This window comes from Trematomus bernacchii, unplaced genomic scaffold (genome assembly GCF_902827165.1).
Source record: "Trematomus bernacchii unplaced genomic scaffold, fTreBer1.1, whole genome shotgun sequence".
NCBI classification, from domain to species: domain Eukaryota; kingdom Metazoa; phylum Chordata; class Actinopteri; order Perciformes; family Nototheniidae; genus Trematomus; species Trematomus bernacchii.
Window position 1 is genome coordinate 3,312,183 of NW_022987582.1, and position 22,391 is coordinate 3,334,573.

The 22,391-nt window shown below is 39.4% G+C and overlaps 3 protein-coding genes across 5 annotated transcripts; 2 read left to right on the top strand and 1 right to left on the bottom strand.

Annotated features, from left to right (window-relative positions):
• Positions 1-71: 71 nt before the first annotated feature.
• Positions 72-5,413, top strand: LOC117480236 (C-reactive protein-like). Of its 3 annotated transcripts, none has more exons than XM_034127485.1 (5): positions 72-123; positions 3,677-3,731; positions 4,275-4,377; positions 4,470-4,758; positions 4,896-5,413. In XM_034127485.1, the coding sequence occupies exons 1-5, from the start codon at positions 79-81 to the stop codon at positions 5,127-5,129; spliced, it is 726 nt and encodes a 241-aa protein (XP_033983376.1). In that variant the 5' UTR covers positions 72-78; the 3' UTR covers positions 5,130-5,413. The 3 variants fall into 3 exon arrangements, with proteins under 3 accessions (XP_033983376.1, XP_033983374.1, XP_033983377.1); XM_034127486.1 differs by lacking the exon at positions 72-123 and adding an exon at positions 3,342-3,533; XM_034127483.1 differs by lacking the exons at positions 72-123; positions 3,677-3,731 and adding an exon at positions 2,534-2,687.
• Positions 5,414-6,713: 1,300 nt separating this feature from the next.
• On the top strand, positions 6,714-8,576 carry LOC117480251 (C-reactive protein-like). The gene is made up of 5 exons (XM_034127510.1): positions 6,714-6,781; positions 6,925-6,979; positions 7,387-7,489; positions 7,582-7,870; positions 8,067-8,576. Exons 2-5 carry the CDS (start codon positions 6,925-6,927, stop codon positions 8,289-8,291), a joined length of 672 nt encoding a protein of 223 aa, XP_033983401.1. The 5' UTR covers positions 6,714-6,781; the 3' UTR covers positions 8,292-8,576.
• A 2,045-nt stretch (positions 8,577-10,621) lies between these two features.
• Positions 10,622-21,549, bottom strand: LOC117480235 (metalloreductase STEAP4-like). Its single transcript, XM_034127482.1, has 9 exons — positions 20,512-21,549; positions 20,297-20,404; positions 19,080-19,150; positions 18,582-18,666; positions 16,330-16,608; positions 16,143-16,237; positions 15,322-15,475; positions 15,053-15,223; positions 10,622-13,094 (listed from the first exon to the last, which is right to left on the bottom strand). The coding sequence occupies exons 1-9, from the start codon at positions 20,701-20,703 to the stop codon at positions 12,837-12,839; spliced, it is 1,413 nt and encodes a 470-aa protein (XP_033983373.1). The 5' UTR covers positions 20,704-21,549; the 3' UTR covers positions 10,622-12,836.
• Between the last annotated feature and the right edge of the window lie 842 nt (positions 21,550-22,391).

The following is a 22,391-nucleotide window of genomic DNA, read 5'->3' on the forward strand; positions in this document are numbered from 1 at the left end:
ATTTTCATCTGAAGTAATAGACAGAGAATCAGCACTTTTGAAACAGGACTGAAACAGAGGGGATTATGGGATGCTACAATGCATGATCTGTTTGGTGTTTGGAGCCAAACACCTCAGAGACAGGTTTGTATATATCTGAGAGCTATAATATATTGATGAAAAACAGTATAATAGGGGACCTTTAATTTGTTTGTCCCATTTTTTTTTATTCATTGTACAGTACATGTTTTAGTTATTGGTTGTATCAGCAGCAATGTGATTGGGGAAGTTCAATGGCTAAATATTAAGAGTAGTGGCTTTTGGATACTATATATATTCCTAATGTAGGAACAAGACTTTTCTAATATAAACGTATGTACTGTGTCTTGATTTGTTGTCCTTTGATTTGCATTTTTCTAACCAAAATATAAACATGTCTTATTACAACTTTACTGAACTTTGACAAGACATTTCCAGTAAAACTGTTTTAAGATCATGATGCCAAGAAAATGTGCAAACACTCAAGGTATGTTCAGAGCACAATGTGGTAATTGTGATAATTGTGGATAGTTACGGGAATAGGTTGGAATCTTGTGTTACAGGTTGTCTCCATGTTGCTACAGGCACACACACACAGAGATACACACAGAGATACACACAAACATGTTTTACTTTTGGCCTATGTGTTGCTATTATTAATTGTCTAATGTATTCACTTGTACTCATTATGTCAAACAATCATCTGTCCCATTTAAACTGCATTTCTCGACTTCTGTTAGTCCTTTTTCTTAAGATATTACTTTTGATAGTCACCCAATGATTTTATATCAGCCATTATTCATATTTGTATGGTACAGTTGCTTTGTGTTTAATAACATGTATATTAATATACCTCTACTAGCTTAACAAAACAATGACTACTGTAAGTCAGGAAATTGTAAAGAAAAGTACGAGTTTTATAATTTAACCTACATTTCTGTCAGTTGCATAGTTAAGACTTTATAACTATTTTAAGCTTATTGTGTGAGTTCTTTAACTATATTTAGTTTTTAGAAAATCTTAAGAATCAGATGAAGTTATTACAACCATATAAGTGTGTTTTTTTATACAAATAAAATATTACCAAAGTGTACATTTTTCTATTCTGGGTAAACATTTGGTCCGTGCTAATTGTCCTTACCCACAATTCCATCTGGTTATGTGGGTGCTTTGCTGTTTTAAAATAAACACGAGTGAAAATCATGAATTTCAACTACACTGTTTTATAACTTTTCTGTGGTAGATCTACATTCTTTGACCGGGAAATCACACACACACACACACACACACACACACACACACACACACACACACACACACACACACACACACACACACACACACACACACACACACACACAGAAATGAAATCAAGACTAAGATCAGCAGCAGTTATTTGGTAATAGGAGGATAATACAAAGCGAGAGGGTGTAAGAGATTGCAGATTGTGTGCAGATAATTCTGTTAGATGCTAGATAACAGGAGGCCTCTGACTAAATGTTTGTCACGGCTAGGCAAACCAGTATGAACCCAAAAGCATGACTCGACAAACAAAGTACAAAAGAAAGTCTTTACTGAAAAAAGTAGCACTGTGAGCTCTCCGTAGCGGTAACAGGTTAAGGTAACAAAAAACACTCTTTCGAGGAAAAGGTTAACATAGTATCAAAAATGCAAAGGATAAAATAAATTCCAAAACTCGGTTCTTAGCTCTTAGCAGAAAAAACATGGACTTCACGCTGGCAGTCAGGCACATGGGACGAAACGAACTGGCAACAAGACAAGGGAGACAGAGGGTGTTTCTCAATCGCGAGTACGCTTGCTTGGTAGCACATGTCTGCCGAGCATCTTGCTTCAGAAGCGAGTCAAGAATACTTCCTGGCATTCGGAAAACGAAGTGTGGAACACGCTAGCAAGTGTGCAGGTGTGCGTCATATGAGAGGCCCCGCATTACATCTTCCGCCACAGATTTGGGGAAATTGGTCCGTGCGCAAAGCATTGTGGGGATTTTAAGACCGCGAAGTCTACTCATGTGCAGACTCGATATTTCTCCAAACGGAGTACGCCGGGCTCGGTAGATTTCCAAGTATACTGGAGATTGGAACAGTACTTCGGCGGCACTCAATGACGTAGTATGCTTGAAATAGTGGCTCTGAAGCAGCTTTACTCGCGATTGAGAAACACCCCCAATCTATATATAGGCAGGCTAAGGGGGAACAGGTGCAGACAATTAGGGCGGAGTCGACAATCACAGTGGAGGGAAAACACACAAAGGGAGGAAGTGAGGTAATCTGCAACAAGAAGGAAAGGTTACTACAAAATAAAACAGGATACAAGACTGAACTAAAAACATTAACTTAACAGATTTTACGAGACATAACAGTACCCCCCTTCTAGGGACGGCTCCTGACGGCCCAGGCACTTGTGGATGGCGTCGGTAGAAATCGTCAAAAAGATCCTGACCCACAACAAAACTTGATGGAACCCATGAGCGTTCTTCAGGCCCATAACCCTCCCAGTCAGAGACATAACAATGTTCTGCTTTGGTCAAAAAAGCTGCTCCATCCTCCTAGTTTGCGTCCTCTGCACATCACCTGATTCATTTCTGTGTTACCTATTAACTTTCCTCTTATTCCACTCCTGCTATGCTGCACCTGCTGCAATAACTCAAGGTAAAATCAAATATATATTCTTTATTGAACAGAAAGACCCCATTTTAATTTGTTTGTCCGTTAAAGAAAATTCACAATCACATTTTTTTATTTTATTGTACAGTACCTTTTTTAGTTATTGGTTGTATCAGCAGCAATGTGATTGGGGAAGTTCAATGGCTAAATATTAAGAGTAGTGGCCTTTGGATACTCTATATATTCCTAATGTAGGAACAAGACTTTTGTAATATAAACGTATGTATCTTAATTTGTTGTCATTTTATCTGCATTTTTCTAACTAAAATATAAACATATCTTATTACAACTTTGTTGAACTTTGACAAGACATTTCCAGTAAAACTGCTTTAAGATCATTTTGTTGCCAAGAAAATGCGCAAACACTCAAGGTATGTTCAGAACACAATGTGGTTATTGTGGAAAGTTACGGAAATAGGTTGGAAGTGAAAGATTATCTTGTGTAACAGGTTGTCTCCGTGTTGCTACATCTTAATTCTTTACCAGGGCGGTGTTGATTCTACAAACACACAAACACACACACACACACACACACACACACACACACACACACACACACACACACACACACACACACACACACACACACAAACACAGAGAGAGAGACACACAAAACACATACACACCACACACGCTCACACAAGTGTATGTGGAGTGTCCACAAATCTAAAGCATTCATGAATGGGAACATTTATTGATTGTTCATTGTGTTATTATGAGGGGTGTGTACAAGGAAGCAGCATTTTAAAATGTTGAGAGGAATGAGGTTGCAATGAGGGTATAAAACTCACTCAGATTCACTCTCCAGAACATCCTGACATAGACTTAAAGGTAAGATCTTAACATGATATCTAATGCAATATGCAGCACATTTGTATTTTACAGAAGAGTATGCAAGTTAATAGCAGCACAATAGAATTTGATTTTGTGCATGTGAACGACCATTTTCTGTCATCTCTTTTTATTTCTATCAGATGGAATTTGTGCTTCTCCTGCTGATGGTGACGGCATGTGCTGCAATAACTCAAGGTCAAATAAAATATATATTCTTTATTTAACAGAGGTATTACATAAGGGAATTTGAAAGTGAAGCACGTACTGTACACAGTATATTTTAAAGTAGTAGTCTGAAACAATTATATTTTTGCCAAAGGGGAAGAAATTAATGTTTAAGTGTTTGAACCTTATTGGAGGATTTTGTTCAACTCATCAAAACTTTTTTGGAAAGACGCAACCAAGGAATGTAGTTTGTATGTTTGTGTGTGTGTGTGTGTGTGTGTGTGTGTGTGTGTGTGTGTGTGTGTGTGTGTGTGTGTGTGTGTGTGTGTGTGTGTGTGTGTGTGTGTGTGTGTGCGTGTGTGTGTGTGTGTGTGTGTGTGTGTGTGTGTGCGTGTGTAAACATACTGTAAATGACATTAACCTTAAAAACCTTTGATAATATTCCAACTGGACATTGGGGGACATTTTCAAACAGTAGGCCATTCATTAGGTCACTACAGTATTTGCACAATAATGTATAACTGTATTGTAAAACCTTCACAAACATTTAACTTTTATTTTTTGTTTTTGTAGATCTCACCGATAAAATGTTTACCTTCCCTCAGGAAAGCAACACAGCTTATGTGAAACTGACACCAAAAAGAGTGGATTTCGGAGCTATAACTGTCTGTCTCAGGTAGTGTGCAAAGTGTAAAGCTAATGAACATATCTATATAGAGTATAACTGAAAATGAATGTATTAAATTCTTTTTTTTTCAATTCCTTTAGGACCATTACAGACCTCAACAGGAACCACGGCCTTTTCTCTCTGTCTGCACCACCCTCTGATTCGAATGCTTTTCTCATATTCAATCCTGCTGCTGGTGGGATTCAAATCTATGCTCATAATAAACAGGGAACATTTCGGGGAGACTACAAAGTGAACACGTGGCACTCAATATGTTCTACATGGGACTCTGTGACCGGTTTGGTGCAGCTGTGGCTAGACAACAAGCCCTTCATTAGGAAATATGTTGGTGGAGCAAGAATCAGAAATCCTGTTATTATCATTGGACAGGTAAGTTTAATTTATAAGTAAAATAGTTGATAGAATTCCAGAAATGTCTCTTGATTGGTTAAATTCTGATTCATTTAATCTGTGAAGTATTGATTGTAAAACAAAACATTTACTGCATGGCAATGTTTTTTTCACAGCTCATTAAAGAGCGTTATCCCCATGGTGGAGGATTTGACAAAACACAGTCTTTTGTTGGCATGATCTCTGATGTCCACATGTGGGACTACACCCTCTCCGCCTGTGAGATCCAGAAGTACATGCTTGACAGAAACCTAACTCCGGGTAATGTGCTCAATTGGAAGGCGCTAGACTACACAACCTACGGAAGAGTGCTGACAGAACAAAAAACCACTTGCTCATGTACAGAATAAATACAAACAAATATATAAATGTCATACTCCTTACGAAGCTTTTTCTTTTGAGTATGAAATTCAAACACCCTGTAAACCTGAACAGTGGCATTAATCAGCTTGATCAACACAATTACCTAATTTCTGAACACCATCTTAAATGTGTGTGTTTAATTTTATTATTAAATCTGCAAATTGTTATTTGTAACTAGATGACATTTGTGATATATCCTTTTGTCTGCCATGTTTGCTGCAACTTGTATGATGCTCTTCCTGACAGTTCATTAAAAATGGCACATTCTGCAGTCCTGTCTCCTGTCCGTCATTCTGACATAAATCATTTAATAATCTTCATTTTTCTTGCATTTATTGTATAGTTTTGACATTTTATTATTATATCATGGTCTTACCAGAATCAATGTTAATACAAAAGTTCAAGGCCCAGACCTTAAGAGAATGGCTTGTGACTACAACTATTACGTCTAGATATTGATCCTTATTTTGTGGGTTTTTCACCCAGCATTTTATAACTCCATTACATTTTTGTTCACAAGCCTTTTTCAAAAACACATGTTTAGATGGATTTAGGTTCAAGCTCTAACGGTTCAAAAGTGGTGTCAATCATCAAAATCGACCGATGGGTTCCAGAGATATGGCAAATCCACCCAAATGACCCCAGAAGTGGGTTTTTTTCCCTAGACCTCTCTGAAAAGGTCATAATTCACTTGTTTTGCATCAATCTTGATACAGGGTACTTATTATATGTTATTGTTTGGATTCTTAAAGCTTTTAGTCTACTATCCCATCATTCAAGGGTGGTTTTCACTATAAGTAATGGGGTTTTTTTGGGACGGAAACTATAATTTACATTTTTTTTCTATGTTCAATCTGAATTTACTTTAAAATAAAAACATCTATATAGATTCTGAATTTTCTACATCCAACTCACAGGTTTATTGTCACGAACGAGCTGAGAACCAAAATGCAACACACGGGAGACCAGGGAAAGTCGGTAACCAGCTTTATTATAAAATGTTTCCAATGAAAAGTTCTGGTGTAAGACAAACCAGCAGACAGTAGGCAAAGGGCTAGTCGGGGACAGGCGAGGGTTCCAGGAGTAGGCAAGACGGGAGACGCAGGTACCGGCAGGGTCAGGGAGCAGGCGAGGCAGAATAGTCCGGGTACAGGCGGGGTCAGGGAACAGGCGAAGCAGGCTGGTCAGGGACAGGCAAGGTCGAAACCGGGAGAGCAATCTGGGAGGTAATGCTGGAAATAACTGCATGCTGCGAAATACGATCTGGCACTGAGGTGAGAGTGAAGGGGGCCTATACTAGTGGAGCTGATGGGTGTAACAGAGTGTGAGAGAGAAACCGGGTGTGACTACCAGGTGACTAAGGTGGCTGAAAGATGCTAATGCAGAAAATAGGTGAGTGAGGGAGCAGACTGTGACATTTAGCATTGCTTTGAGAAAAGAGATTATTAATGTATCCCTTTTAGAAGTGAAGATATAGTCATTTGTTCTGGGAATGTCACTTTCCAGCCTGAGACCTGAAAAACAGGGTTTGGGTTAAAACCTGTTAAGCCCCAAGCCTGTTTTTCAGGTCTCAGGCTGCATTGAGGGTATAAAACTCACTCAGATTCACTCTCCAGAACGTCCTGACATAAGCTTAAAGGTAAGATCTTAACATGATATCTAATGCAATATGCAGCACATTTGTATTTTACAGAAGAGTATGCAAGTTAATAGCAGCACAATAGAATTTGATTTTGTGCATGTGAACGACCATTTTCTGTCATCTCTTTTTATTTCTATCAGATGGAATTTGTGCTTCTCCTGCTGATGGTGACGGCATGTGCTGCAATAACTCAAGGTAAAATAAAATATATATTCTTTATTTAACAGAGGTATTACATAAGGGAATTTCAAAGTGGTAGCACGTACTGTACACAGTATATTTTAAAGTAGTAGTCTGAAACAATTATATTTTTGCAAAACGGGAAGAAACGGGAAATTAATGTTTAAGTGTTTGAACCTTATTGGAGGATTTTGTTCAACTCATCGAAACTTTTTTGGAAAGACGCAATCAAGGAGTGTAGTTTGTATGTGTGTGTGTGTGTGTGTGTGTGTGTGTGTGTGTGTGTGTGTGTGTGTGTGTGTGTGTGTGTGTGTGTGTGTGTGTGTGTAAACATACTGTAAATTACATTAACCTTAAAAACCTTTTATAATATTCCAACTGGACATTGGGGTTGTTACCAACTTTTATTTTTGTTTTTGTAGATCTCTCCGGTAAAATGTTTACCTTCCCTCAGGAAAGCAACACAGCTTATGTGAAACTGACACCAGAAAGAGTGGATTTTGGAGCTATAACTGTCTGTCTCAGGTAGTGTGCAAAGTGCAAAGCCAATAAACATATCTATATGGAGTATAACTGAAAATGAATGTATTCGATTTTTTTTCTTTCAATTCCTGCAGGACCATTACAGACCTCAACAGGAACCACGCCCTTTTCTCTCTGTCTGCAACAACCTCTGATAATGCTTTTCTCATATACAAGCCTACTGCTGATGGGATTCAAATCTATGTCCATGGTCAAGCTGAAACATTTGGGGGAGAGGACTACAAAGTGAACACGTGGCACTCAATATGTTCTACATGGGACTCTGTGACCGGTGTGGCACAGCTGTGGCTAGACAACAAGCCCTTCATTAGGAAATATGTTGGTGGAGCAAGAATCAGAAATCCTTCTATTGTCCTTGGACAGGTAAGTTTAATTTGTAAGTAAAATAGTTGATAGAATTCCAGAAATGTCTCTTGATTGGTTAAATTCTGATTCATTTATTCTGTGAGGTACTGATTGTAAAACAAAACATTTATTGCATGGAAATATTTTGTTCACAGCTCACTACAGAAGCACTTTCTATCAAAGCTGTTATCTTATCAGTCTGATCATTTTACAGGAGCAGGATTCCCATGGTGGAGGATTTGACAAAACACAGTCTTTTGTTGGCACGATGTCTGATGTCCACATGTGGGACTACACCCTCTCCGCCTGTGAGATCCAGGAGTACATGCTTGACAGAAACCTAACTCCGGGTAATGTGCTCAATTGGAAGGCGCTGGACTACAGAAGCTACGGAAGAGTGCTGACGGAACTAAAAACCATTTGCTCATGTACAGAATAAATACAAACAAATATATAAATGTCATACTCCTTACGAGGCTTTTTCTTTTGAGTATGAAATTCAAACACCCTGTAAACCTGAACAGTGGCATTAATCAGCTTGATCAACACAATTACCTAATTTCTGACCACCATCTTAAATGTGTGTGTTTAATTTTTCTTATTAAATCTGCAAATTGTTATTTGTAACTAGATGACATTTGTGATATATCCTTTTGTCTGCCATGTTTGCTGCAACTTGTATGATGCTCTTCCTGACAGTTCATTAAAAATGGCACATTCTGCAGTCCTGTCTCCTGTCCGTCATTCTGACATAAATCATTTAATAATGTTCATTTATTTTGCATTTATTGTATAGTTTTGACATTTTATTATTATATCATGGTCTTACCAGAATCAATGTTAATACAAAAGTTCAAGGCCCAGACCTTAAGAGAATGGCTTTTGACTACAACTATTACGTCTAGATATTGATCCTTATTTTGTGGGTTTTTCACCCAACATTTTATAACTCCATTACATTTTTGTTCACAAGCCTTTTTCAAAAAACACATCGGTCTCATTCATGAATGCTCATTTCACCTTTTAGGCTACAAGCAAAACCAGAACCTTTTCAAATGTCTGTAGCTGAACAACTGCTGTACTTAAGCAAAACTGGACAATAAAAACAGCAACAAAATAAAAAAAAAACGAGTTATTTGAGAGATCTGTATATTTCTGACTATGTTTAATTGTATCCAGTGTTACTCTCGAATAAATCATTTCCAGATTTAAACAGTTTGAGGATCCCCCTCTTAGTAACCTGTGAAGTTTGGAATACGAAAGAAGAAACAAAATATGTCTCGAGGTGTGATTCATAAAGATGTGTTGTGGATTGTTTGATTATCTCGCTAGAACGTGAGTCTTTCTCAATTTCCTAATGTTTCTTGACCACATTTTCTATTAAGAATGAATGTGCTCTAACTATATGCACTAGTCTAGTGAGTCTGAAGCAGTGGTGTAACAAGGTTGTGATTGGCCCCGGTGCAAATATTGTTTTGGTCCGGGGGTAAGCCCCCCCGCGAAGAAAATGCTTCAATCTGGTGCACTTGGAAATATGTGTTTCCATAAATTGTGATCAAAACGTTTGAGACCCACTGAGATAACTTAGACTAAAGTGAACTATCTAAACACTGAGAGAGTCCTTTACCTCGCTGAGCTGTAGTTATCAGCCTCTCAGTCTGTCAGGAGAGAGCTCCCCTCCACCTTTGTTGTAGAAACATCTTCTTCTTATATCCGTTAGCGCAGCTAGCACCAGGTGCTAATAACAACAGCGCCGGTACCTCGCTCCCACGCTCACTCGCACTTTGGCTGTGAGCTGCGGGCGCCAGATAAGCCAACATCCCCCACTTTCATCACTTACAGCGCCCATCGTACAGGGCAAATGAAAAGTGTAACCGGGGTGAAAAGGGTGTTACATTTACTTAATTATGAATGTTGTTACATCAAGGCCGAAAATTAGGATGAGCGCCAACGGTCAAAAATGTTTTTCCCCTCCCAGAGCTGCCAGCGCAGCGCCCCCCAGATCTGGCGCCCTAGGCGAACATCTATAACGCCAATGCTAAGGACCGGCCCTGCATGAAAGGGAGCAAGGTCATCGGACAGACAAATTACAAATTAATTTAGGTTGCTTGGTTACTTTGAAGACTGCGTGAACCGGTCAATGCCATTGGGGCCCCAAAATAAAAAAAATTAATTAAAATCTTTTTTTTTTTTTAAATCTTTTTTTTTTTTCTTGCATGGGCCCCTGGCTGGCTCTGGGCCCCGGTGCGTTGCACCGGCTGCACCGTCGATAGTTACGCCACTGGTTTGAAGGCTACTTGCAAACATCCAGGGAATGCCACAATACATAGGCTGCATATAGGAGCTGTAGCAGTAACACTACTCACCTTAAACGCCTCTCTTTTGACATTCTTGCTGAATCAATTAAGCATTATGTGCTGCGTGAGAACTCAGAAAAGCCCCTTGTGGTACGGTAGCTACTTGCTGATGAAATGCAGAGCAACTTTTACCTCGACTGACTGAGAGTTTGAGAGTTAGGCATGTGGTAAAAGTTTAATTCAGCGGACAATGAGGATCACTGTCACATGGGACACCCTTGTCCTCCTTGATGTCCTGCCCTTTGCTGTACTGAGTTATACAGTTTCAAATTAAGTCCTGTGGCTTCTGAAATACATTTAAAAAAACATTTTGATTCACCATAAAGGTGAAGGTTCATATTTAATCTATTTCAGGTAAAAAGACACACAATTCAGAGCTTACAGAAGGCAGAGCTTACAGAAGGCAATTGACTTTAAGAATCCATATAGATTTAATAGATTTTGACAAACAGGTTTTTTCATAGTTAAAGTGTATTCCTTTAGAAATGGTGTAGTAAGGTTTTAAAACTGTTCAGGTTACCCTTAGCTTGGCAGCTGGATTCTGGTGAAATATCACGTGAAAATCCACCCTGTCCGGCTTCAAGTAATGTGTTTGAGATGTTAGTGTTGTGAACAACAATGGCAGCTCCTAAGGTGAGCATACTTTATGAACGATAGCATCAGTTATAGTAATGGGACTTTGTTTTTTTGGGAGGAAATTAAAAACCAGCACTCTAGCAACTGAAGCGGTTTTTCTGTTAACCTGACCTTTGGTTAGAGTTTCAATGACAGATTGTTCGCAAGATAATCGAACATTTTTAAAGTGCCTGCCCTTCCTTAACAGTGTCCAATGACAGCTTCTCAGATGGTTCTGTGAAACAAACCAGTTGGGGGATGTTAAAACGGGGATCTTAGGATCAACAAAAAAACAATGCAATTAAGGTTCAATGTAATCAGCTCAGATGTGATTTTTAACCTGTGTAAGCGATGAGATAGTAAACATCTTAATTTAGTAGCATTTTATTTGCTTTTTTAAAACTTCACAATGAAATAATTATACATAGTAATGTCTTGCAACTTTACAGCACTCCGACAAAGAATTCAAGTAATTTAGTGTCAAGATCATGTTGGTGCCGATCAAATGTGCGAACACTCAAGCTATGTGCAAACTTTGGCATCCCGGCACAAAGCTATCCAGGTCACCCAGTTGTGTTAAATCAAACACGAGTAAAAAGCTAGCTTTTTTCACAAGTTCTCTGTATGTTGCTACATCTTAATTCTTTCCTAGGGCAAGGTTAAAATGCTCTATCTTATTAATTCATCAGCACGCACACACAGACACAGAAACACACTCACAGCAGGAAATAAAATCAAGACTAAGATCAACAGCAGTTCTTTGGTAATAGGAGGATAATACAAAGCGAGAGGGTGTAAGAGATTGCAGATTGTGTGTGCAGATAATGCTGTTAGATGCTAGATAACAGGAGGCCTCTGACTAAATGTTCTGCTTTGGGCAAAAAAGGCGCTGCATATTTCTCTTGCAGCACCAGACTCTGTCATGGAGACAGCTGCTCCATCCTCCTCCCTTGCCTCCTCTGCATCTCCATCATCTGATTAGTGTTCTACATACTAACATATCTTGGTGTTCCAAACCTGCCACCCTGCACCAACAGCAATCACCATTGGCTCTGTATCACCTCTGCTCATCATCTGATCAAGTCGACCGCATAAACGTATGTGCCTTTATTGGCTATGAGTTTAGTTAGAGGGCAACATAGAGATTTTACTCCAAACTCTCTATATTGCTCTTTACTGGTTTATAAAAAAGATGTTTTAATACTGTAACACCTGTTCTTCCTCCTGAGGTTACTTTGGCTTCCAAATATGTGATGCTTTGAGGTGTTAGCACTGGTTTACATTAGTGTGCATGTGTGTTTACTCTGCATGTGGTAATATGGCTTTACCTTACTCTCCTTTACATTGTTTATGTGCAACTCTAAGCATAATGTGTTAGTGTGCGAACAATAGTAATGTTTTCATGCCTTTAAGTGGCAGGCAGTTTTGGGCAGAGAGGTATTTGTGTTAGAAAACAGGGAGATCAATAACATCCTGAAAAGAGAGAACCTCAGGGATACAATCGCACAACTTGAAGAGAGTGGAGAGAGGTAAGCGGAAACTGTTGTCTATGTTTATCAAAACAACGAGAGTCAGCAGGGGATATCAATCTATTTTTCACCACATTCTGTGAAAAAACTACAGCACAAACATGAAATCAAAGCTCAAAGTAAATAGACATTAAAAACATTTATATCCACAGAGACCTGTCCATTTGGGTGAAATAAAGTCAACTTTGTTGTTGTGTTTGGCTATTGTCTGACACAATCACACACCAAATGAGCATTGCAGTATTACTAATTCTGCATACCAACATGAGTAATATTTTTACATTTACAAAAAAAAAATGTCTTTGCAAAACCGAACCATGGAATATTGTAAATCCTTTGCCCACATACAATTAGATTTTTCTTTTACTTACGGTCATTTGAACTTTGATTTCTGTTCAAAATGCACAGTTGCAAGAACTCTCAAAATAATCATTGCATAAAATTCAGAAAGTTAGCGACCCCGGCGGCTTCAGAGATCACAGTTCACAGGTTGGTGACCTTACCGATCTCCTCCGTCGGCTGGTTCCTCTCCCAGCCTTGTCGAATGCGCGTTAGGGTCCGATCCACGCAGGGGAGGAGGACCAGAGCTTTGAGCACCAAAACCACAGAAGGCACAATCAAACAGAGCATGTAGCCTGGAGGAGTGTACCATTTGTAGGTAGAGGGACGAAGAAATTTATTCCAGCCGTAAATGTAGCCATGTGCTGTGCATATGAACAGGGTCAGATGTCCCAGCTTGGACTGAAAAAGAAATGTTAAAAAGACAGTGAGATATTTTAGGAAATGTACTTATTCGCATTTGCTTTGTAGAGATCGATACCACTCTCGTTAGCACATCACCACCACTAAATGTATAATGCGTTGTTTATACACTTGGTAATTAACGAGCAGCTGGTGGGCACATTGTTTCTCAGATTGTGTTTTTTTTAATATAGTAGGTTGATATTTGGTGAACCTACATGAGACAGATATCATTTAACTTTTTTAAAGCAAGAAAGCAAACGAGTTAATATGAGTTTTACTCAGGGCCGTCCCTCCCTACAGGCCGATCACGCAGACTGCGTGGGGCCTCACCTTGCGGAGGGGGCCTCACCTTGCGGAGGGGGCCTCATCTTGCAAATGCGGCGCACCTATGCGCTTACTGTATGCCGCGCAATTAGTGTGGCTCCACAAGCACCCCCCCGTCCCCCGTCGGCGCTCGCGAAACAGAGGGCCTCATCATATAACTTTGCGTGGGGCCTCAAGCTGGTTTTACTCCAGGATTTGAGATTCACGGACATGCACACATGTAACACACAATGGGCCTCATGCAGGAAGCGATATTTAGTATTAAATATAGGATAGATTTGTCTAATATTTCTTATTTTGATAGCACCCTTTAACTTATTTACCAATCTTTTCTTATTGTTGCTCTTCCCTTAGGTTAGGAATTATTTCGCGAGATTTTTTAACCGTCCACAATTGTTTGTCCAATGCAAGGAAAATAAACATTATACATTTGAACACAAAAAAAGCACATGAATTTCTCTTAATAAAAATGAAAGTAAATTGTTTTGTCAGATTTGTTGGCTAAAGAAATACTCTTAGTCCATTGATCCTAATGAAGACACAACCCTTGGAAGACGAGTGCCTTACTGTACATAAAGCTCTTTGATGATTTTTTATTTCTGTGTAACACCAATACTGACACTTTCAAAAATGACATGTTTGATAATATAAACACTGAACTTTTCTTTGGTATTTTCCTGAAAGATCTGTCTTGCCTTTTTCTGTGCTTGTAGTAATCCACAACAATAAGCTAAAAATACAAATAGTTTCACAGCCGTTCCAGAGTAATTGGTTTTGTAGCACCAGTGGCCTGGTTATTGTTAATTACTTGAATAATGTGCTTTCATTTACATTTTTAGCATTCAGTTGCTGATCCACAGTGACTAAAACAGAACAATAAGGAACATTCATATTAATGTGAATGTGACTGTAGTAATGAACAGTGCCCCTACAATGATAATTAGGGATCTTATTTAACCCATTAAGACTAGCAAATCCTTCTGCTGAGATCATTTACAGTCAGTCATTTACAGTCCTCTGTTTATGTTAATGTACACCTGTTATTATATGTCTTTCAAAACTCTTCTAACCAGGTCATAAGGTTTATTTTGACCTAGACCGCTAACTCTAGATCTCCTGCCCTATCTGAGATCTACCTATGGACCTGACCTTTACACAAATGCACCTGTGACCTGTATTAACAATGTCCTCCCTTAAGGATTATACCAGGTATCATCATTTTATTTAATGAATAACTTAACATTTAAGATCTTGGGCTAAAGCCAGCCAGGCTTTCACTCTGTGTGCCTGTGTTAGGCAGTTAGTTAGTTAGGCTCGGGGGAAATGATTGCCAGTGACATATTGCTTTTACAACACATTAATAACTGATGAAAACTTGGAAATTCCAAATATAGATTATCAAGGCGCTAAATTACTTTTTTTTGTACTGATAGCAGGCACATGACTGATACTAGGCACTTGACTGATAGCGTCTGTAGGCCTTAAGGTGAACACACACACACACACACACACACACACACACACACACACACACACACACACACACACACACACACACACACACACACACACACTAACTAACTATCTAACATTTACACATGCGAATAAAGCATATCCAGCTGCGCTCTGACCTGAATGAAGTTGAACTCTCTCCAGCTGAGAGAGCCTCCCACAGAGGGCAGGGATGTTAGTCCTAGCAGGACATAAAGAAAGAAGCCAAGGATTCCTAGCGCATAGAATGAGTCTTGGCCCCATGCCTCTGTGTTGTCAAAGTAAAATGGAGTGGTTTTATTGTTCTTCATCTATGGGAGACAGAGACACAGTACTTTAAGAATTGTAAGCTTGATGTCATTATTTTCTATGTACAAAACACTGGAAGGTTTAAACCAGTCAGCTGTACCTCATCCACCACAAGTGTGATGAGTTTGTGTCTGACAGAGTAGCGAGTAGGAATCATGAAGGTATGGATGACATGGAGAAAAGCAAGTCCCAGCGCAATCAGACCCATCTGCTTCCTGCAGAGCATCCAGCGATCCAGCCAATCAGGGAAGCGTCTGGAACATGAAAAAGTGAGTTAGACCTCCAAAAAGGATACACCCTTTTTACAACAAATTGCACAGGTAGTGAAAAAGCAGCCTCTTGATTTCAAACTCTCAAATACTTTCGTATGGTCATCAATTTTACTGCATGGGGTAGTCCCATGAGTCAAACCATGATACTCCACTACTGTTGCTGTTTAAAACACGCAGTTAACGGGCCACCGGATAGCTCAGTGGTCAGAGCCCATATGTAGTCACCCCTGCCTAGTAGGTAATACCGAGTCGGCCGCATATTTCATGTTGGTTTTGTTTAAAATAAGTGTTTTTTTAAGGAGCTTGAATTAGTCATGAGCATAGGTTAGTCACATTCAATTTTGGTTTCACATGGGCTACAAGCAGTGACCTCCTGAGTTTTTAACGCATCTATGAATCTATCTATGAACTCCCCATAACTTGGACCTTCAAGCTTATATAGTAAGGCCCCAAACTTCTGGAGCCCTTGCTGTTATATTGCTGCCAATGGTTTACATTGGAGAGTTACACACTTGGTGCTTCTCATTGAAATGCTAAGGGTGCATTTTGTGTGTATCAGACGCAGAAGGCCTGGACAAAACATAATTTCTGAACAACCTGAAGATGAGACCATGCTGGGACATATTTTTCCATGGTTTTAATGTCTGACCTGTACTTGGTTCCTCTGTAGAGCTGAAGGAAGGCAGCTATGACACCAGGCAGGTAACACAGAGCCAGCATGATGAGAGACACAATGGGAAACACCTGAAAGATGGGGGACAAACACAGAACACATCCTTTAAAAGGAGCACAAAACACCATTCACAGGAAACTAAACCAGGTGGGGGGAGGTTTACCTTGTTGGCCAGGGAGACCATGATTCTGTAGGAGATGTCTTTGTCTTGTTCAACATACTCGTAGATGACATCTCTAATAACTAAGTAGAAGAAGAAGAAGGCGGTGAGGCAGACAGCCACGCGTAGAGGCAGCCTCCACTCTGGGAACAGCTGCAGAGGAAAGTCCTCCAGCTCTCCAGCCGCTGACAGAGACCCTTTATCCAGAACAGTGAGGCCCAGCTTGGTAGACATCTCTGCTACTGCTCGCTTTGCTTCTGCACTGTTCCCACACAGGTACACCTGGAGCATGGAGGAGTGGTTTATTTTAAAATGGGCTGCAATTGAATCATCATTAAATACAATAAATAAGAAAATTACAAAAAGTTTCCTTAAAAGAACTGGACACTTGTTTAAGCAAACAGTTTCTAACAAGAGCATAGATGGATCTGCACAAAAACATTAACTGCATGAAGGATCATGGTATATGAGATGAGCTTTAATATTTAATGGAGATCTATGGGACAAAAGCTTCTCAGGCTTTGACAGAGACAGTCCTTGTTTTTGGGATAAGCTCATTTCAGGGTTTTCTTTTCATGCAATGTGTGATAAGAAGAAAAATACAGAATATGCCAGACTCATCAATTAATATTATGTCATCATTAATAATTGTTTACACAGATGTGAACGTGATCAAAATAAAAATATTCATATACATAAAATATGTTCTTGTCAAATTTAAATTAACATTGGATTCACTAGAATTTCTAGAAATCCAAAACGTTTCAGCCTGTGCGACTTATCTGAAATGATTTAGTTTGTAAGTCAGTGATATCAAGTACATCTTATATTCAAAAATACTTTGCCCGTGCTGAATTCTGCTCAGTGATGTTTTCCTGTTGCTAATAATTACTCTAAGATTATTGTTGGATGACTCACCCTGTTTTGAATATCTAGCGCATGACTGCACCGTGTACACCTACAGTGTCTGTCTACAGAATTACCCTTTTTCCTGTTGATCTCCACTGTGCTGTTTCAGTCATTATTGAGATGAAGCCCCTGGAAGCATATGACTATGTAAAGACACATGCATACTCAAACACTGCTCAAAATGTAATCCCATTTCTAGATCTTCATGCTGAAGGTTATTACCCCACTCACGGCTCTGTGATAAGACGATTAAGTTGTTTGTGAAGGGGGGAAAACAAGTCTTAAAGAGGGAGAAGGATAGAGAGAAAGAGAGAAAGAGAGAGAGCAGTTTGACAAGCATATAGCGGAGTCAGTGGGATTGAGCAGTTTTACCTGCAGGTGTGTGTATAAGTGGACCGGGCAGCCAGCCATGTCTCCCCACATTACTGCACCAGTAACAGCAGGGGACGGCCGACAGACTAAATCTCCATCTGAATGTAAATGTGACAGAGCCACAGCCAGCTGTGTATCTAATCAAATTGCTGGCTAAGGAATAGCAGACACTTAAAAACATATGCATGTGGATATATACAGTACCTACACATGCACTAATAAAGACACAAACCTTCAAACACTTCAGTTCTCTCACAGCTACCTGTTTTCAAAGAAAATAGAGCACTGCAGTGGTATCTGTGTGTGTGTGTGTGTGTGTGTGTGTGTGTGTGTGTGTGTGGTGTGTGTGTGTGTGTGTGTGTGTGTGTGTGTGTGTGTGTGTGTGTGTGTGTGTGTGTGTGTGTGTGTGTGTGTGTGTGTGTGTGTGTGTGTGTGTGTGTGTGTGTGTGTATGGGGGGTTGTTTGTGTTGAAGAGGATTGGAGGCAGATTCAGGTTTGGTCTCCAGAGGTTCCAGCATGTTTGTGTTTCTCTTTGTAGCTGTGAATCGGAAGCTGCAATAAACATTGGTCTTTTCTACTTTGTAACATCATTAAGTGTGTTTGTTTGTTTGTTTGTTTGTTTGTCTGTTTATACAAGCACTGTCCTGGTTTTCTTTGCATTGTTATTGAAAGACGGCAAAATCAATCATCCTTATCAACACAAAATGAAGTCAATTCTCCTCCTATTTTTTGTGATCTACGGTGAAGCCTTATCCCATCGTATTCCAGGAAATGTTGAAATAAGTTATTGTTTCCTGGTTTTAAGTCTTACCATAAAAATATCAAGTTGTTTATCTCCCTTCCCATGAGGCTACTGCTCTGTCTTTGTATTTTTACTCCACTTAAACAAAGCCTTCCTTAAGGCACAAAAGCTCTGTTTTGCTTGATCCCACTGACGTCTGTTAACAGATGTCTTATATTCAGTCCCCTCTCACCTGTTTTCCTGCCAGGAGTCCATTCTGCAGGGCCCAGGCAGACAGCGTGTTTAGGCCTTTTACCACAGCAGCTCCAGGGACCAATCTAAAAAAGACACAGCAACGACTTTAGTTTCTATTTACAAATACACAAACAGGGAAGGAAGGGCGTCAAAATGATGAGAATCAATGTTTCCACTTCGGCTGAATAGACACACAGCGGGCCGTCCTGCCAAGGGATCTGCAACCTCGCAATTTCTTTCATTTCTTTAGGATTCACTTGAGAGTTTTGATGTCTCACGCTCTAAATGTTTTATAAAAAAGACATCCAGCATTCGAAAAAAAGGGACACCTGCTGTTTTAAAGTGATTGTAAACCCATATTTGAAAAGAAAAGTTAGCCCCATCTTTGACATCATGATAAGAATAAAAACATTAAAGCTATGAGGATGGGAGCATTTACATGCAGAGAATTTGAATGAATGACACTGGTTTTCTTTATTTTACAGGAGTATGTTACCTCTGCAAGTAGGCGGCGTTGGGTTCTGGGTATATGCCTTTCTTCAGGTTGTTACTAAGGTCCACCAGCACCTTGTAGTGAAGCCATCAGTATTGAGAGAGCGGAGGAAACAAAAGAAAACAGTTCAGTTTGATAGTTATTATATGTATTGTTATTATAATAAAGGGATAATGTTATAAGTTATTCCAACCGAAATTCTGAAGTAAAAACTATAGTGCTGCAAGAAAAATATTTTCATACATTTTAGAATGAATCGATACTTGATGTGTAATTCATAACTTTTACAGTGACGCTAGGTTGTGATTCCAGTGTAATTATACAACATGGAGAAAACATCCAAAACATTTGCTGTGAAAAGAATCATCTGGAATTAAACGAGCATTAATTAATATCTAACCTATTTCAAGAAGTATTTTCTGCAGTCTCTAAGTCAATAGGTAAATAAGACTTTAAGTTTAAACCTCCCTCTAATTTGAATAAGTTGAACTCTTGAAAATATTTGATCCATATGAACTTTTCAATCATTAAAAAATACCCTGTATCCTAATCATTTGTACATGATAAATTAACGTGTTTTAAAGCTGCATGATTTAACGCTATCAATACCTGAATTATATATAATTAATTATAATTAATTATATTTGTATTTTGTCTTTTTGTATGTTTTGGGGAAATGTTCTATTTTAATTATATTTGTTTTGTTTATTTTATGCTTCATTTTATGTTAAATGTACTATATTGTCATATTGTCGTTCAGGACCCCCCTTTAAACCGAGATGGTAAATCTCATAGGGTTATCCCGAAAAATAATTGAAACATACTATTATTTTGGAATCCCTTCATATTGAGTATCAACGGAAGAAAAGCATCATCAGTGTCCCACATTGACCTTAGATTTAATTGTTGTTTTACTACTGTACCTTTCACAAGGGGATTTTCCTGATGTGGAAATATTGACACACAACTGGTTAATTATTCATATCTTATCAGTCAGAAGTGACTAGGTGCATTTTGATGATTGTCAATATGCAGATTCATACATGTGAGAGAACCAAAAATATGTTCTGGTAAGCTATCCAACTATTTGTTTTCAAACTTTACAACACTCTCTGATTAAAATATGAAACTGCTTTCACTGTGTTATTTGTTTATGATTAAGAATTAACTAAGAATTGTGCATGTTATTGTTACATATCCATAATCAGACTTTGACTCACCTTTCCAGCAAGATGAGGTGCCATTGTTTCCAGGAATCCATAATGTTCTCTGTGAACACAAATAAAGATCAAACTGGCTGATTGGGCTGCTGCTTCGTGGCTCATCACCTGTACAAAAACACAAAAATCGAGACATAACAAATATTCTTTAAGCTGCATACAAGCACTGTTTTGTGCATTTTGAAAGACTCAAAGTGCTATGTCATGTGTCGTACCTGAGATCCCTGGGGCAAGGGTCCACAGCTGTGCGGTCTGCGGCTGCCGTACACCACCCTGTAGCCAGACTGGAGCAGACGCAAACCCAGAGAGCGTCCTAAATCCCCCGTCCCGAAGATACACAGCATCTCTGGCACAGGGGCAGCAGCTGCACCCAGAGGATGCAGCGACACACTCTCTGGCTTCATCATCTCTGATGAGCCATTCGCCACTGTCACGTTCTCACTCTAAGTTTGGATGGTTAGTGTTCCCTGCTGTGTCGTTTTATTGCTGTGGAATATGACCTGTAGCCTCTCCCTCCTACAGTGTGTATATTTGTTTATTACACTGGCAATCAGCGCCTGGAATCACATGCATATGAGTGTGCGAGCGTGTGTCCTGTCTTATGATTGTGTATTTGTCACTGAGTCATCATTCCACCAAGCAATTATAGTATTTCAAGTGTATTTATTATCATGTATACCACTTGATTGATGATATCACTGGATTGGGCGATCCAGAAATGGACTGATACAGCAAGATTTTAAACTTTGATTCTGTTGAATGGGAAAGTATCTGCAATATACACGTGTAATTGTAACCTCAGATTCACCTTTTCTTTTACATAAATTATCGCCTCTTAGAAACACAGACCGCTTTAAAGGCACTATCTAGTTCAGCCAGAATTTGATTTTTTACATTCGAGAGAAAAAAATGAATCTCATTCTGCTGCTTTCCAGGGCTGCCTTATTCTATTTCTTCTTTTTTTCTACTCCAGACATGGTGCCATGTGGGAGATCCTGGCCCACAGATTCATTATCATTTCAAAACCCACTGTTCCAACCAAACGACTGGGAAGAGAGAATTTGTGCAAATGTAGTGTTCATGTCCCCATGGCTAAAACATCTGCAAAGTTGTGACACGAACAGACGAACAGACTCAACAGAGCAGAAATGAAGCCTGGCACATATGTAATTGTTTTGTGTGTGGCTGCTTTACTTTGTATGAATGCATGGCTCTGCTCGCAAGTGTTTGTATGTGTATGTGTGCCTGTGTGTTCCCATGTGTTTGCCTTTGTGTGTGTGTGTGTGTGTGCGTGCGTGCGTGCGTGCGTGCGTGCTGAAATGGCCGGGTCAGGACGATCAGAGCTGAATAGAGTCTCAGCTGTGATCCACAGTACCTTGGGAGTTGGCTCTGCAGACAGGGTGCTTTACCTCGCTGTAGAAATGACACACAGCATCACATCAACTTTACTGACTCTTTGCACAAAAATACACTCTTCACCACAAAAGCAGCCTCATTAAAATCACAATGTGCATAAAGAGAGCCGGCTATATTTATGGCAGACAAGCAGCGCATTACCCCAGGAGATTTTGCAGTCAAGTCCATAACTAAAGCATTAATGTCTACCTTGGGGGATATCGTAGCAAAATGAGAAATCATTTTATGCCTAACCTTTAAGGCATCTATTCACTTGTAGCACTGCTAGAATAGACCTGATATCAGATCCACTCCGATGACTCATTTACTCGCTCTGCCTCCGGGACATCTCTCTTTTCTTCTTCTCTTCCTTCTCTAGTATGCCTAAAAGTCACTCCCTCTCTCTCCTATGGTATCTGCTCTTCTTTCTTTCTTTTTCTCCCTTTACTCGGTCCCTAGTGCTCCCCCACTTCTCTTTTACCAATGTGTCTTTAAATTAACAACTCAATTAATTGAGTCAATTCAAGTAAAGCCGGCTGTAATGTTTTTCACTGTCTGTTTAACAGATTAGAGTAGGATGCCTCTTTGCTCTCAAGGTTATGAGTTTGCCTTATTCTTCTCACACAGGAAACATGCAAGTTGAACAATTTTAAGGACACTTATTCCTTCCCTGCAGGCTTGCTCCAATCCTTGAGATTTC

Bases quoted from the DNA above. Each gene is read 5' to 3' on its own strand.
- LOC117480236 (XM_034127483.1), top strand. From the start codon at position 2,549: ATGTTCTGCTTTGGTCAAAAAAGCTGCTCCATCCTCCTAGTTTGCGTC. The intron at 4,378-4,469 runs GTAGTGTGCAAA...CAATTCCTTTAG, and splicing joins GCTATAACTGTCTGTCTCAG to GACCATTACAGACCTCAACA. The intron at 4,759-4,895 runs GTAAGTTTAATT...TTTTTTTCACAG, and splicing joins CTGTTATTATCATTGGACAG to CTCATTAAAGAGCGTTATCC.
- LOC117480251 (XM_034127510.1), top strand. From the start codon at position 6,925: ATGGAATTTGTGCTTCTCCTGCTGATGGTGACGGCATGTGCTGCAATA. The intron at 6,980-7,386 runs GTAAAATAAAAT...TTGTTTTTGTAG, and splicing joins ATGTGCTGCAATAACTCAAG to ATCTCTCCGGTAAAATGTTT. The intron at 7,871-8,066 runs GTAAGTTTAATT...ATCATTTTACAG, and splicing joins CTTCTATTGTCCTTGGACAG to GAGCAGGATTCCCATGGTGG.
- LOC117480235 (XM_034127482.1), bottom strand. From the start codon at position 20,703: ATGATGAAGCCAGAGAGTGTGTCGCTGCATCCTCTGGGTGCAGCTGCT. The intron at 19,151-20,296 runs GTGAGTCAAAGT...CTTCACTACAAG, and splicing joins CACCTCATCTTGCTGGAAAG to GTGCTGGTGGACCTTAGTAA. The intron at 15,476-16,142 runs GTCAGACATTAA...TTCATGTTCCAG, and splicing joins TACAGAGGAACCAAGTACAG to ACGCTTCCCTGATTGGCTGG.